Source organism: Aegilops tauschii, chromosome 2 (genome assembly GCF_002575655.3).
Source record: "Aegilops tauschii subsp. strangulata cultivar AL8/78 chromosome 2, Aet v6.0, whole genome shotgun sequence".
Classification (NCBI taxonomy): Eukaryota; Viridiplantae; Streptophyta; class Magnoliopsida; order Poales; family Poaceae; genus Aegilops; species Aegilops tauschii.
Window position 1 is genome coordinate 591,041,014 of NC_053036.3, and position 14,761 is coordinate 591,055,774.

At 45.7% G+C, this 14,761-nt stretch overlaps 1 protein-coding gene across 3 annotated transcripts in view; it reads right to left on the reverse strand.

The window, feature by feature from the left end:
* LOC109746143 (protein IQ-DOMAIN 32) overlaps nt 1-14,761 on the reverse strand; it is a 199,327-nt gene that overhangs the window by 513 nt on the left and 184,053 nt on the right. For all 3 annotated transcript variants that reach the window (XM_040399925.3, XM_073509099.1, XM_073509098.1), the window contains exons 2-6: nt 4,370-4,695; nt 2,480-3,058; nt 2,217-2,387; nt 1,780-1,836; nt 32-1,688 (exon numbers count right to left, since the gene is read on the reverse strand). In XM_040399925.3, coding sequence (XP_040255859.1) covers nt 32-1,688; nt 1,780-1,836; nt 2,217-2,387; nt 2,480-3,058; nt 4,370-4,471 — 2,566 coding nt within the window. In that variant the 5' untranslated portion in view covers nt 4,472-4,695. The remainder of the gene's footprint in view (nt 1-31; nt 1,689-1,779; nt 1,837-2,216; nt 2,388-2,479; nt 3,059-4,369; nt 4,696-14,761) is intronic.

The window sequence follows — 14,761 nt, forward strand, 5'->3', positions numbered from 1 at the left end:
TGTAAGGCCTATTGAAGGTTATAGCACTTACCAGATGGATTGTGAGGAACAGCAACGCTGCTCTTCACATTTTGCTGGGCTTGGGAAGATGACCGTTGCATGCGAGGAGATGTTTCGTTTTTACCGTTTGTGATGGGCAAAGAATGCCTCTTTCTCGGGTTGTTGTCTTGCACATCTGGGCTTAACTTTGGGGATAGAGCAGCCGCCTTTGCTCTTGCAGATTCTGTGAACTGCATGTAACTTGGCAATGGAGTGCTGTTGCTCATGCGAGGCTCTTGATCAGCGTTGTCAGACTTGGCAACCTTGCCTGAGCTCTCTCTCTTCGCATGCTTATAATCCTTTGACAGATTATCGGTGCTGCTTCGTCCGACTGAATTGCTGCCTGGGCTAGTCAGCGACCTTCTGCTTGCATGAGACTTCGATTTTTTGCTCTTGCTCTTGCTCTTGTTGGTATTGACAGAGATCTCGCTTGATGGTGTGCATTGAGATTCCGCAAAAGTGGTTCGGCTCATGGGAGTTCCCTCAGGTGACTTGGCATATGAGCCTATAGACTCCTCTATTTGGTCATGCAAATCTGGCTTTCCTGATTCAACATGTGCTTGCTCAAGGACAGGATCTGTGGCAATGGGAGGGTTAGCAACATCACCATTCAGTTCTTCCTCTTTCTCTGGCTGGACGACTTCTTCGGATGTGTCCTTCACTTCAGAATGTAGAACATGGGTATCTTTCTCAGCATTCTCACTGGCGTAGTTCCGACCTCCAAGAGCCCCCATCTCCATTACAATCTCACCACCATCAGCTTCTGATCTATCTGGTGAGTCAAGTGTAGATGAAATTGAAATCTCAGTCCCACATTCTGAAGCAGCAGGTATGATTTTAGCATCATGACCAACTGCGCTTCCTGGTGCGACTGTTTCAATATTTTGCTTGGGTGAGGTACCGCCCAGTGAACGGGGAGTATGCACCTTCGATTTGCTTGGCGCATCCAGAAAAGATGAACTGTTGGACCTACTGACTGCCGAAGTCAGCTCTTCGAATTTCATCTGTGCAGCAGCAAATGCTGGATTGCAGGCCTTTCTTGCTGCGCTTCTAGCTTCCATCTCCGGTGACTGCTCAAGATTATATGCATCCATAGTATCCTCACTGGGGTGTTCAGATTTTTCAGGAACAGGACTGGGTTCCCTTGATGGACCAGTTTGGGTAGATTGCTGGCCAGAGAAGTCCAAAGACTGCTCCACAACATTCTCTGTCTTTGAATCGGTCAACTGTTCAGCATCGTCATCAACCTTTTCGATCAACTCTGGTGCAGGATCATCTTTGATTTCCAACATAGAGGTTTCCTCTGGGACACATTCAGGAGCCTCCAATCCACTCAAATCAAATGACCTTGTTGTCTCTTCCACAAAGGCACTAGATTCAGAAGGCCTTTGTGTCTCCTCCACATCATCAGGCACTAACTTGGGGAAAGAAATGTCCGAGTCCAAAGGAACAACCTTTTCTTCATGGTGAGCATCCTCTTCCATCTTTTCAACCACCAACCCACTATTTTCTGCATTCTCAAGCAAGTGGCCTTCAGTGGTTGGCAGAATCAGAGTTGTCCACCTCTCCATCCATTTCCAGGTAGCATCAGTTTCAGAAGCATCACATCTTATGTTCATGGATTTGGAAGTTGACATGTTGTCCATGAGCTGGCAGAAAATAACACTGTGTGAGCATGAGGAAATCCAAACTAGAGATAGTGAGATGGTACCAGTAGTGGTAATAGTTATTTTGTCTCACCTTGAGAGCAAATCCATTGTGAAGCAATTTCTCACTTGAAGAACGGACCAAAGTATCCTGTAAAAAAACAGAAGTCCATTATTAATAAGCAAAACATGGTCGGAAAAATGGCTATCCAAGGGTGCTGCTCAGCATAATAACACAAAAGATCAGGATCATCTTGCACATTTGGCAAAGAGGAATAGAATCAACACGGAAAGTAATGACTAGGCAAAGCATGGAATTTCGCAGGTTGACAGATATCACAACTTGGATGGAAAGTTTAGATTTCATGACACAAGCAATAAATAGACGGACCTGGTTGCTAGCTAAAGGACTTTGTAAAGGTAAATTCTATTGAGTAAAGTTGATGCCATGATGTTTCCTCCCAGAAGCAATGTGGGTGATAATACATATGCTATAAATGAAAATATATTAAATAAGAATGCTTTACTCACCTGAAACCTTCCTGAAGATTGTTGTGCTTGATGAGTCCGGACAAGCCCTTGAGTTTTAACAATAGCAAGCAAGCATTGTAAAGATTCTGCAGCCTGCCGCCTAACCAGATGCCCGCGTATCACAGCTTGCAGTTTCACAAGATCCTTATGATTCGATAGCTCTTGCCTTGCCTGCAGTCATGTAAACGCTTAGTACTGTACTAACATTTAACAGGAAATATTGTAGTGAACATAATAATAGGTGCCAAAATAGTATAACATACGTTGTATGTTCTGATGCCAGACTGAATGACAATAGCAGCAGACTCCACATGATCTTCCTCAGGGTCTGGAACGCTTCTATCAACAAGTGAGGCAGTTTCATCCTGCTTCACCTCAGTTGGCGAAACAGAGATGCTTTCATCTGGCTTTTCATCAAGTTTCTCAACATCCTTTTCATCTGGCTCTTCAATTGGTTCTTCAGATATCCTTTCAGCTGGCTCTTCACTCGGTGTCTCGGTTATCTTTTCATCTGGCTGTTCAATTGACCTTTCAATTATCTGGTCCACTGGCTTTTCAGTTGTCTTCTCTGTCTGCTTTTCATCGGGCTTCTCTTCGTGTAGAGATTTCTCATCTAGCTTCTCTTGAAGCACAATCTTTTCATCTGGCTTCTCTAGATGCAGGGGCTTCTCTGAGGCATAAGAGTATGTCGAAGAGTAGACATTGTTGCTTGGAGCAACATCAGCTTTTGCTTTGCTCGAACTTAGAGTTTCGGGCTCGGATATATCAGAGTTCTTGAGAACTCGGTGCCTTGTAGACCTCCTTCGAAAGCTCCATCTGCTTTTATCTGATATTGCCTTGCTCTGGAAAAAACAAGATGTGCATCAGCCATTAGTATGAAAAAAATTATGTACCTGATATAAGGAAGAGGGAAACAGAATCCTTGTAAGAACTTTCACATGACAAAAATGACAGAGCACTACAAAAATAAGAAGTGACAGCAGTGAATCGAGTGAACCTTCAAAGCAGGAAATACTTCTCAGCTAGTGAAGTAAAATTCAGATACTAGGAGGTAAAAGGGCAAAAAAATGCAAGCAAATTCTTCTTCAGTCACCATCAGAAATTTGAACAAAACAGCACATTAATTGCTTTCTATTATAAACGTATCCTTTCGTTTATTAATGTGTCCGTTTCTTGGTGAACTTCTTAACTATAGTTTGATAGTGGTACCACTACCAGCTATCCATCAGTTCATTCCGATTCTTATCCAAACCAAGCTGAATCTGTATGAAATTTGTAAATAGGGGGAAAAACAAATTACGACGACAGCCCCTCTAGGCTGTCATATGAACACTCAAAACTAGAGATCCCGTTTCACCACATGGGGCGCAGAATTTTCGCTGATACGCGAATTTTCCGGAATAGCAGGTGGATTTAATAATCCAAGATCCTCACCAGCCGACCTGCTCGGCAGGACTTGCGGTCCAGAGAGCAAAGCCGTGTCCTCCTGAATCCATGATTCTCACAGTGGGGGAAAGAAAGTGGCCAAAAGTTTTTAGAACAAAAAATGTCAAATCAGGGGGGGGACAAGGGTTAGCAAAATCCAACCCCGGGGATGGGGAGGGGAAGGACGGGACGCACCGGGCCAAGAGGTATGCACAGTGCGCGTAGCATGGCGGCATCATGGCGCTAGGCCACCAGATCCCATGCTGCATGGGATCGAGACGACACAAACAGCAACCTCCTAAGCTAGAGCCACTCAGCAGAAAATGGAAAGAAAACAGGCTTAAAAAGAGGGAATTTGTAAATTCATGTGCGTGCAGCAATTTAACCATGGGGCAGCTCCGCCACCCAGTTTTGAAATCGAAATTTCACGCCCGCGAGCCGAGCTAGTGGTGCGCGGCGCGGGAGCACCGGGGGAATCCCCCAAATTGGCGGCCGTTTCGGCTCCCCGCCGCGGGCCGGCGCTGGATCTACCTACACCCGCCTCCGCCACGCGCGCTGGGCGGAGATCTGCCGAAAACAAGCGCACCGCCAGCTCGAACCCGCCCAAAAGAAGGGGAAGAAAAAAAAAAAGCAAGCAGCTTGGACGAGCAGGAACGGCACGGGTACACTGCGGCCGGGAGCACGCGGAGACGCCGCATTCGGCGTGCGACGGGCCGGGGGGCACCCACCTCGTCGGCGTGGGCGTCGGTCTCGGGGTCGGAGCCGGCGGTGGCGTCGGATCCGGCGCCGCCGCAGAGGATCTTGAGGCAGCCGTTCTTGGACTTGGTCATGGTCGGATCGGGTGGCCCGCTCGCTCCTCCGCTCCCCTCCAGCCGCCGCCGGCGCCTCCTCGGGTGAGCCGCTGCGGCGGTGAAGTCAGTGCTCTGCTCCGCTGGCTGCGCGTGGGAGTGTGCGTTTCTGGACTGGATAGGGGACGGGGGCGGCTGGGCTGTGCAGCAGCAGCTGCTGCGGGGGCGTTTCTGTGTTGTTTGCTTCCGGCTGCCTGCACGCTGGGCTGGCCGTTTTTATATTTCCGAGCGTTCCGTTCCGCCTCGGCCGGGCCCCCTCCCCACCTTTCTCTTTCGCTCTTCTACCTTTTATATATATAAAATCAAGTTTTTTCCTTCAAAAATAAATCAAGTTTTTTCTTTTTGTTTTTCCTTTCGTAACACCTTCATATCTCTTTCTTTTTTTCGGGGTAAAAGAGTTTTATTTCAAGATTATAAATTTACAGTCACCAGGCAGGAATTCATCGGTACGTGTGGGCCTTCTGTGTAGCCACACTTTGCGCTACGGTTTTTCTTTTTTGAACACAGTACAGACGCAAGCACTCATACATACGCGCATACACTCACCCTCTATGAACGCACGCCCTACCCCTATGAGCGTCTTCGAGGGACTGAGCCAGCATATCATCTACTTTGTGCTACCGTTGGTACGACTATACCAAATAATCTTCTACTCTATTTTGACTTCGATGAAACTTTTGTGGAAGAAACTCCTGGTTCTCTCTCAAGGATTTGATCTCCAAAGCAAGATGACTATACGAAGATCGAACAAGTGATTCATCAGTGAAGATCGATAGGGCCACAGAAGAATCCGACTACACGATAACTAGAAGCTTGGTATGTTGCATGACGAGAGCCATGTCCTGCATCAAAGCATCTACAGCCGGCACATAAAATCCAAAGCAGGACATAAATTACATCCGCCCCAACATCCGCTCATGCTGCTGCGCCTGGCCAGAGCCCACGGTACTACCGCGCCAACGGAGCGGTACTACGGCGTAGGGCGCGGATGTAAAAAATTACATCTGCCCCTACAACCGCTCAAGCAGCTGCGCCTGGCCTGAGGCCACGGTACTACCGCTCCCAAGGAGCGGTACTACCGCAAGGGCCTGCGGTACTACCGCAAGAGCCTGCGGTACTACCGCTCCGAAGAGCAGTACTACCGCATGCCCCAGATCAGCAACACTAGGAGTTCTTCATTTTGCAGAGACACGGAGAGACGGAGGATGCTCCAAAGAGCCAAAGGAAAGACGGTGCAAAAAGGAACAGACGTGTACGTGTTGATTCCACCCAAACCTTTCCAACGCGGACCCCCTCTTAATAGTACGGCTTTCCTACGACTCAAATTCACCGAAAAGAAACGTAGAGAAACGCCGTCTTCAATAAGCTCCGAGGGGCACCAAATCGTCTTGTGCTTAGACATGGTATCTCTGAAATGCTCACTGCACACGGTTAGTCCACAAAAGCATTGTCATCAATCACCAAAACTACTAAGGGATAAATATGCCCTTACAATCTCCCCTTTTTGGTGGATAGATGACAATATGGGATTTGCACAACGGGATATAAAATGAAACATAGGCAAACCCACCATCTATAAAATATAGACGGGCTCCCCCTAGATGTGTGCACTCTAGAGAAGTGCTTTGGACTGCACGGCACACATACTAAGATCAACACTCCCCCTATATTTTATAGACAAGGCATATCTTGCAATAATGAACCTAACACTAAGCAAGCAGGCAAGATAATAACTATGAGCATAAAGTAACTGGCACAAGATAGCATATGCTCACGGGTTACTAAGCATGAAAGACAATAAGATAGCTAGAGTGCATATGTCTTACTGAAGGAAATATGCCCTAGAGGCAATAATAAAGTTGTTATTTATATTTCCTTATATCATGATAAATGTTTATTATTCATGCTAGAATTTTATTAACCGGAAACTTAGTACATGTGTGAATACATAGACAAACAGAGTGTCACTACTATGCCTCTACTTGACTAGCTCGTTAATCAAAGATGGTTAAGTTTCCTAGCCATAGACATGAGTTGTCATTTGATGAACGGGATCAGATCATTAGAGAATGATGTGATTGACTTGACCCATTCCGTTAGCTTAGCACTTGATCGTTTAGTACGTTGCTATTGCTTTCTTCATGACTTATACATGTTCCTATGACTATGAGATTATGCAACTCCCGAATGCCGGAGGAACACTTTGTGTGCTACCAAACGTCACAACGTAACTGGGTGATTATAAAGGTGCTCTGCAAGTGTCTCCGATGGTGTTTGTTGGGTTGGCATAGGTCGAGATTAGGATTTCTCACTCCGATTGTCAGAGAGGTATCTCTGGGCCCTCTCGGTAATGCACATCACTATAAGCCTTGCAAGCAATGTGACTAATGAGTTATTTGCGGGATGATGCATTACGGAACGAGTAAAGAGACTTGCCGGTAACGAGATTGAACTAGGTATTGAGATACCGACGATCGAATCTCGGGCAAGTAACATACCGATGACAAAGGGAACAATGTACGTTGTTATGCGGTTTGAACGATAAAGATCTTCGTAGAATATGTGGGAGCCAATATGAGCATCCAGGTTCCGCTATTGGTTATTGACCGGAAACGTGTCTCAGTCATGTCTACATAGTTCTCGAACCCGTAGGGTCCGCACGCTTAACGTTCGGTGACGATCCGTGTTATGAGTTTATGTGTTTTGATGTACCAAAGATAGTTCCGAGTCCCGGATGTGATCACGGACATGACGAGGACTCTCGAAATGGTCGAGAGATAAATATTGATATATTGGACGGCTATATTCGGACACCGGAAGTGTTCCGGGTGGTTTCGGAGAAAACCGGAGTGCCGGAGGGTTACCGGAAACCCCCCCCCCCCCCCCGAGAACTAATGGGCCACATGGGCCTTAGTGGAGAGAGAGAGGGTCGGCCAGGGCAGGCCGTGCCCCCTCCCCCTCTGGTCCGAATTGGACTAGGGAAGGGGGGGCGGCGCCCCCCTTTCCTTCTCCCTCTCCTCCTTCCTTTCCCCCTCCTAGTAGGAGTAGGAAAGGGGAGTCCTACTCCTACTAGGAGGAGGACTCCTCCTCTCCTGGCGCGCCACAAGGGCCGGCCGGCCTCCCTCCTTTCTCCTTTATATGTGGGGGCAGGGGGGCACCCTAGAACAAACAAGTTGATTGTTTCCAGCCGTGTGCGGTGCCCCCTTCCACCATAATCCACCTCGGTCACATTGTTGCAGTGCTTAGGCGAAGCCCTGCGCCGGTAGCTTCATCATCAGCGTCATAACGCCGTCATGCCGACGAAACTCTCCCTTGACACTCTGCTAGATCGTGAGTTCGTGGGACGTCACCGAACTGAACGTGTGCTGAACTCGGAGGTTCCGTGCGTTCGGTACTTGGATCGGCCGGATCGTGAAGACGTACGACTACATCAACCGCGTTGACAAAACGCTTCCGCTTACGGTCTACGAGGGTACGTGGACAACACTCTCCCGCTCGTTGTTATGCATCACCATGATCTTGCGTGTGCGTAGGAAATTTTTGAAATTACTGCGTTCCCCAGCAGTGGTATCAGACTCAGGTTTATGCATAGATGTCATATGCACGAGTAGAACACAAGTGAGTTGTGGGCGATACTTGTCATACTGCTTACCAGCATGTCATACTTTGATTCGGCGGTATTGTTGGATGAAGCGGCCCGGACCGACATTACGCGTATGCTTACGCGAGACTGGTTCTACCGACGTGCTTCGCAAACAGGTGGCTGGCTGGTGTCAGTTTCTCCAACTTTAGTTGAATCGAGTATGGTTACGCCCGGTCCTTGTTGAAGGTTAAAACAGCACATACTTGATGAAATATCGTTGTGGTTTTGATGCGTAGGTAAGAACGGTTCTTGCTCAGCCCGTAGCAGCCACGTAAAACTTGCAACAACAAAGTAGAGGACGTCTAACTTGTTTTTGCAGGGCATGTTGTGATGTGATATGGTCAAGACATGATGCTAAATTTTATTGTATGAGATGATCATGTTTTGTAACGGAGTTATCGGCAACTGGCAGGAGCCATATGGTTGTCGCTTTATTGTATGCAATGCAATCGCCCTGTAATTGTTTTTACTTTATCACTTAGCGATAGCGATAGTCGTAGAAACAATAGTTGGCGAGACGACAACGATGCTACGATGGAGATCAAGGTGTCGCGCCGGTGACGATGGTGATCATGACGGTGCTTTGAAGATGGAGATCAAAGGCACAAGATGATGATGGCCATATCATATCACTTGTATTGATTGCATGTGATGTTTATCTTTTATGCATCTTATTTTGCTTTGATTGACGGTAGCATTATAAGATGATCTCTCACTAAATTTCAAGGTACAAGTGTTCTCCCTGAGTATGCACCGTTGCGAAAGTTCGTCGTGCCAAGACACCACGTGATGATCGGGTGTGATAAGCTCTACGTTCACATACAACGGGTGCAAGCTAGTTTTGCACACGCAGAATACTCTGGTTAAACTTGACGAGCCTAGCATATGCAAATATGGCCTCGGAACACTGAGACCGAAAGGTCGAGCGTGAATCATATACTAGATATGATCAGCATAGTGATGTTCACCATTGAAAACTACTCCATCTCACGTGATGATCGGACATGGTTTAGTTGATTTGGATCACGTGATCACTTAGATGATTAGAGGGATGTCTATCTAAGTGGGAGTTCTTAAGTAATTTGATTAATTGAACTTTAATTTATCATGAACTTAATACCTGATAGTATTTTGCATGTCTATGTTGTTGTAGATAGATGGCTCGTGCTGTTGTTCCGTTGAATTTTAATGCGTTCCTAGAGAAAGCTAAGTTGAAAGATGATGGTAGCAACTACACGGACTGGGTCCGTAACTTGAGGATTATCCTCATTGCTGCACAGAAGAATTACGTCCTAGAAGCACCGCTGGGTGCCAGGCCTGCTGCAGATGCTACTGATGACGTTAAGAACTTCTGACAGAGCAAAGCTGATGACTACTCGATAGTTCAGTGTGCCATGCTTTACGGCTTAGAACCGGGACTTCAACGACGTTTTGAACGTCATGGAGCATATGAGATGTTCCAGGAGTTGAAGTTAATATTTCAAGCAAATGCCCGGATTGAGAGATATGAAGTCTCCAATAAGTTCTACAGCTGCAAGATGGAGGAGAATAGTTCTGTCAGTGAACATATACTCAAAATGTCTGGGTATAACAATCACTTGATTCAACTGGGAGTTAATCTTCCTGATGATAGTGTCATTGACAGAATTCTTCAATCACTGCCACCAAGCTACAAGAGCTTCGTGATGAACTATAACATGCAAGGGATGGATAAGACAATTCCCGAGCTCTTCGCGATGCTAAAGGCTGCAGAGGTAGAAATCAAGAAGGAGCATCAAGTGTTGATGGTCAACAAGACCACCAGTTTCAAGAAAAAGGGTAAAGAGAAGAAGGGGAACTTCAAGAAGAAGGGCAAGCAAGTTGCTGCTCAAGTGAAGAAACCAAAGTCTGGACCTAAGCCTGAGACTGAGTGCTTCTACTGCAAAGGGACTGGTCACTAGAAGCGGAACTGCCCCAAGTATTTGGCGGATAAGAAGGATGGCAAGGTGAACAAAGGTATATGTGATATACATGGTATTGATGTGTACCTTACTAATGCTCGCAATAGCACCTGGGTATTTGATACCGGTTCTGTTGCTAATATTTGCAACTCGAAACAGGGACTACGGATTAAGAGAAGATTGGCTAAGGACGAGGTGACGATGCGCGTAGGAAATGGTTCCAAAGTCGATGTGATCGCCGTCGGCACGCTACCTCTACATCTACCTTCAGGATTAGTTTTAGACCTGAATAATTGTTATTTGGTGCCAGTGTTGAGCATGAACATTATATCTGGATCTTGTTTGATGCGAGACGGTTATTCATTTAAATCTGAGAATAATGGTTGTTCTATTTATATGAGTAATATCTTTTATGGTCATGCACCCTTGAAGAGTGGTCTATTTTTGTTGAATCTCAATAGTAGTGATACACATATTCATAATATTGAAGCCAAAATATGCAGAGTTGATAATGATAGTGCAACTTATTTGTGGCACTGCCGTTTGGGTCATATTGGTGTAAAGCGCATGAAGAAACTCCATTGTGATGGACTTTTTGAATCACTTGATTATGAATCACTTGGTACTTGCGAACCATGCCTCATGGGCAAGATGACTAAAACTCCGTTCTCCGGAACAATGGAGCGAGCAACAGATTTATTGGAAATCATACATACTGATGTATGTGGTCCAATGAATATTGAAGCTCGCGCCGGGTATCGTTATTTTCTCACCTTCACAGATGATTTGAGCAGATATGGGTATATCTACTTCATGAAACATAAGTCTGAAACATTTGAAAAGTTCAAAGAATTTCACAGTGAAGTGGAAAATCATCGTAACAAGAAAATAAATTTTCTACGATCTGATCGTGGAGGAGAATATTTGAGTTACGAGTTTGGTCTTCATTTGAAACAATGCGGAATAGTTTCGCAACTCACGCCACCCGGAACACCACAGCGTAATGGTGTGTCCGAACGTCGTAACCGCACTTTATTAGATATGGTGCGATCTATGATGTCTCTTACTGATTTACCGCTATCAATTTGGGGTTATGCTTTAGAGACGGCTGCATTCACGTTAAATAGGGCACCATCTAAATCCGTTGAGACGACACCTTATGAACTGTGGTTTGGCAAGAAACCAAAGTTGTCGTTTCTTAAAGTTTGGGGCTGCGATGCTTATGTGAAAAAACTTCAACCTGATAAGCTCGAACCCAAATCGGAGAAATGTGTCTTCATAGGACACCCAAAGGAAACTGTTGGGTACACCTTCTATCACAGATCCGTAGGCAAGACATTCGTTGCTAAGAATGGATCCTTTCTACAGAAGGAGTTTCTCTCGAAAGAAGTGAGTGGGAGGAAAGTAGAACTCGATGAGATAACTGTACCTGCTCCCTTATTGGAAAGTAGTTCATCACAGAAATCAGTTCCTGTGATCCCTACACCAATTAGTGAGGAAGCTAATGATAATGATCATGAAACTTCAGATCAAGTTACTACCGAACCTCGTAGGTCAACCAGAGTAAGATCTGCACCAGAGTGGTACGGTAATCCCGTTCTGGAGGTCATGTTACTAGACCATGACGAACCTACGAACTATGAGGAAGCGATGATGAGCCCAGATTCCGCGAAATGGCTTGAGGCCATGAAATCTGAGACGGGATCCATGTATGAGAACAAAGTGTGGACTTTGGTTGACTTGCCCGATGATCGGCAAGCCATAGAGAATAAATGGATCTTCAAGAAGAAGACTGACGCTGACGGTAATGTTACTGTCTACAAAGCTCGACTTGTTGCGAAAGGTTTTCGACAAGTTCAAGGAGTTGACTACGATGAGACCTTCTCACCCGTAGCGATGCTTAAGTCTGTCCGAATCATTTTAGCAATTGCTGCATTTTATGATTATGAAATTTGGCAAATGGATGTAAAGACTGCATTCTTGAATGGATTTCTGGAAGAAGAGTTGTATAGGATGCAACCTGAAGGTTTTATCGATCCAAAGGGTGCTAACAAAGTGTGCAAGCTCCAGCGATCCATATATGGACTGGTGCAAGCCTCTCGGAGTTGGAATAAACGTTTTGATAGTGTGATCAAAGCATATGGTTTTATACAGACTTTTGGAGAAGCATGTATTTACAAGAAAGTGAGTGGGAGCTCTGTAGCATTTCTAATATTATATATGGATGACATATTGTTGATTGGAAATGATATAGAATTTCTGGATAACATAAAAGGATACTTGAACAAGAGTTTTTCAATGAAAGACCTCGGTGAAGCTGCTTATATATTGGGCATCAAGATCTATAGAGATAGATCAAGACGCTTAATTGCACTTTCACAAAGCACATACCTTGATAAAGTTTTGAAGAAGTTCAAAATGGATCAAGCAAAGAAAGGGTTCTTGCTTGTGTTACAAGGTGTGAAGTTGAGTCAGGCTCAATGCCCGACCACTGCAGAAGATAGAGAGAAAATGAAAGATGTTACCTATGCTTCAGACATAGGCTCTATCATGTATGCAATGCTGTGTACCAGACCTGATGTGTGCCTTGCTATTAGTTTAGCAGGGAGGTACAAAAGTAATCCAGGAGTGGATCACTGGACAGCGGTCAAGAACATCCTAAAATACCTGAAAAGGACTAAGGATATGTTTCTCGTTTATGGAGGTGACAAAGAGCTCGTCGTAGATGGTTACGTCGATGCAAGCTTTGACACTGATCCGGATGACTCTAAGTCACAAACCGGATACATATTTATATTGAACGGTGGAGCTGTACGTTGGTGCAGTTCTAAGCAAAGCGTCGTGGCGGGATCTACGTGTGAAGCGGAGTACATAGCTGCTTCGGAAGCAGCAAATGATGGAGTCTGGATGAAGGAGTTCATATCCGATCTAGGTGTCATAGCTAATGCATCGGGTCCAATGAAAATCTTTTGTGACAATACTGGTGCAATTGCCTTGGCAAAGGAATCCAGATTTCACAAGAGAACCAAGCACATCAAGAGACGCTTCAATTCCATTCGTGATCAAGTCAAGGAGGGAGACATAGAGATTTGCAAGATACATACGGATCTGAATGTTGCAGACCCATTGACTAAGCCTCTCTCACGAGCAAAACATGATCAGCACCAAGACTCCATGGGTGTTAGAATCATTACTGTGTAATCTGGATTATTGACTCTAGTGCAAGTGGGAGACTGAAGAAAATATGCCCTAGAGGCAATAATAAAGTTTTTATTTATATTTCCTTATATCATGATAAATGTTTATTATTCGTGCTAGAATTGTATTAACCGGAAACTTAGTACATGTGTGAATACATAGACAAACAGAGCGTCACTAGTATGCCTCTACTTGACTAGCTCGTTAATCAAAGATGGTTAAGTTTCCTAGCCATAGACATGAGTTGTCATTTGATGAACGGGATCAGATCATTAGAGAATGATGTGATTGACTTGACCCATTCCGTTAGCTTAGCACTTGATCGTTTAGTATGTTGCTATTGCTTTCTTCATGACTTATACATGTTCCTATGACTATGAGATTATGCAACTCCCGAATGCTGGAGGAACACTTTGTGTGCAACTAAACATCACAACGTAACTAGGTGATTATAATGGTGCTCTGCAGGTGTCTTCGATGGTGTTTGTTGGGTTGGCATAGATCGAGGTTAGGATTTGTCACTCCGATTGTCGGAGAGGTATCTCTAGGCCCTCTCGGTAATGCACATCACTATAAGCCTTGCAAGCAATGTGACTAATGAGTTAGTTGCGGGATGATGCATTACGGAACGAGTAAAGAGACTTGCCGGTAACGAGATTGAACTAGGTATTGAGATACCAACTATCGAATCTCGGGCAAGTAACATACCGATGACAAAGGGAACAACGTATGTTGTTATGTGGTTTGACCGATAAAGATCTTCGTAGAATATGTGGGAGCCAATATGAGCATCTAGGTTCCGCTATTGGTTATTGACCGGAAACGTGTCTCGATCATGTCTACATAGTTCTCGAACCCGTAGGGTCCGCACGCTTAACGTTCGGTATTATGAGTTTATGTGTTTTGATGTACCAAAGATAGTTCGGAGTCCCGGATGTGATCACGGACATGATGAGGAGTCTCGAAATGGTCAAGACATAAAGATTGATATATTGGACGGCTATATTCGGACACCGGAAGTGTTCCGGGTGATTTCGGAGAAAACCGGAGTGCCGGAGGGTTACCGGAACCCCCCCGGGAGAACTAATGGGCCACATGGGCCTTAGTGGAGAGAGAGAGGGCCGGCCAGGGCAGGTCGCGCCCCCCTCCCCCTCTGGTCCGAATTGGACTAGGGAAGGGGGGTGGCGCCCCCATTCCTTCTCCCTCTCCTCCTTCCTTTCCCCCTCCTAGTAGGAGTAGGAAAGGGGAGTCCTACCCCTACTAGGAGGAGGACTCCTCCTCTCCTGGCGCGCCACAAGGGCCGGCCGGCCTCCCCCCTTGCTCCTTTATATGTGGGGGCAGGGGGGCACCCTAGAACAAACAAGTTGATTGTTTCCAGCCATGTGCGGTGCCCCCCTCCACCATAATCCACCTCGGTCATATTGTTGCAGTGCTTAGGCGAAGCCCTGCGCCGGTAGCTTCATCATCACCATCATCACGCCGTCGTGCTGA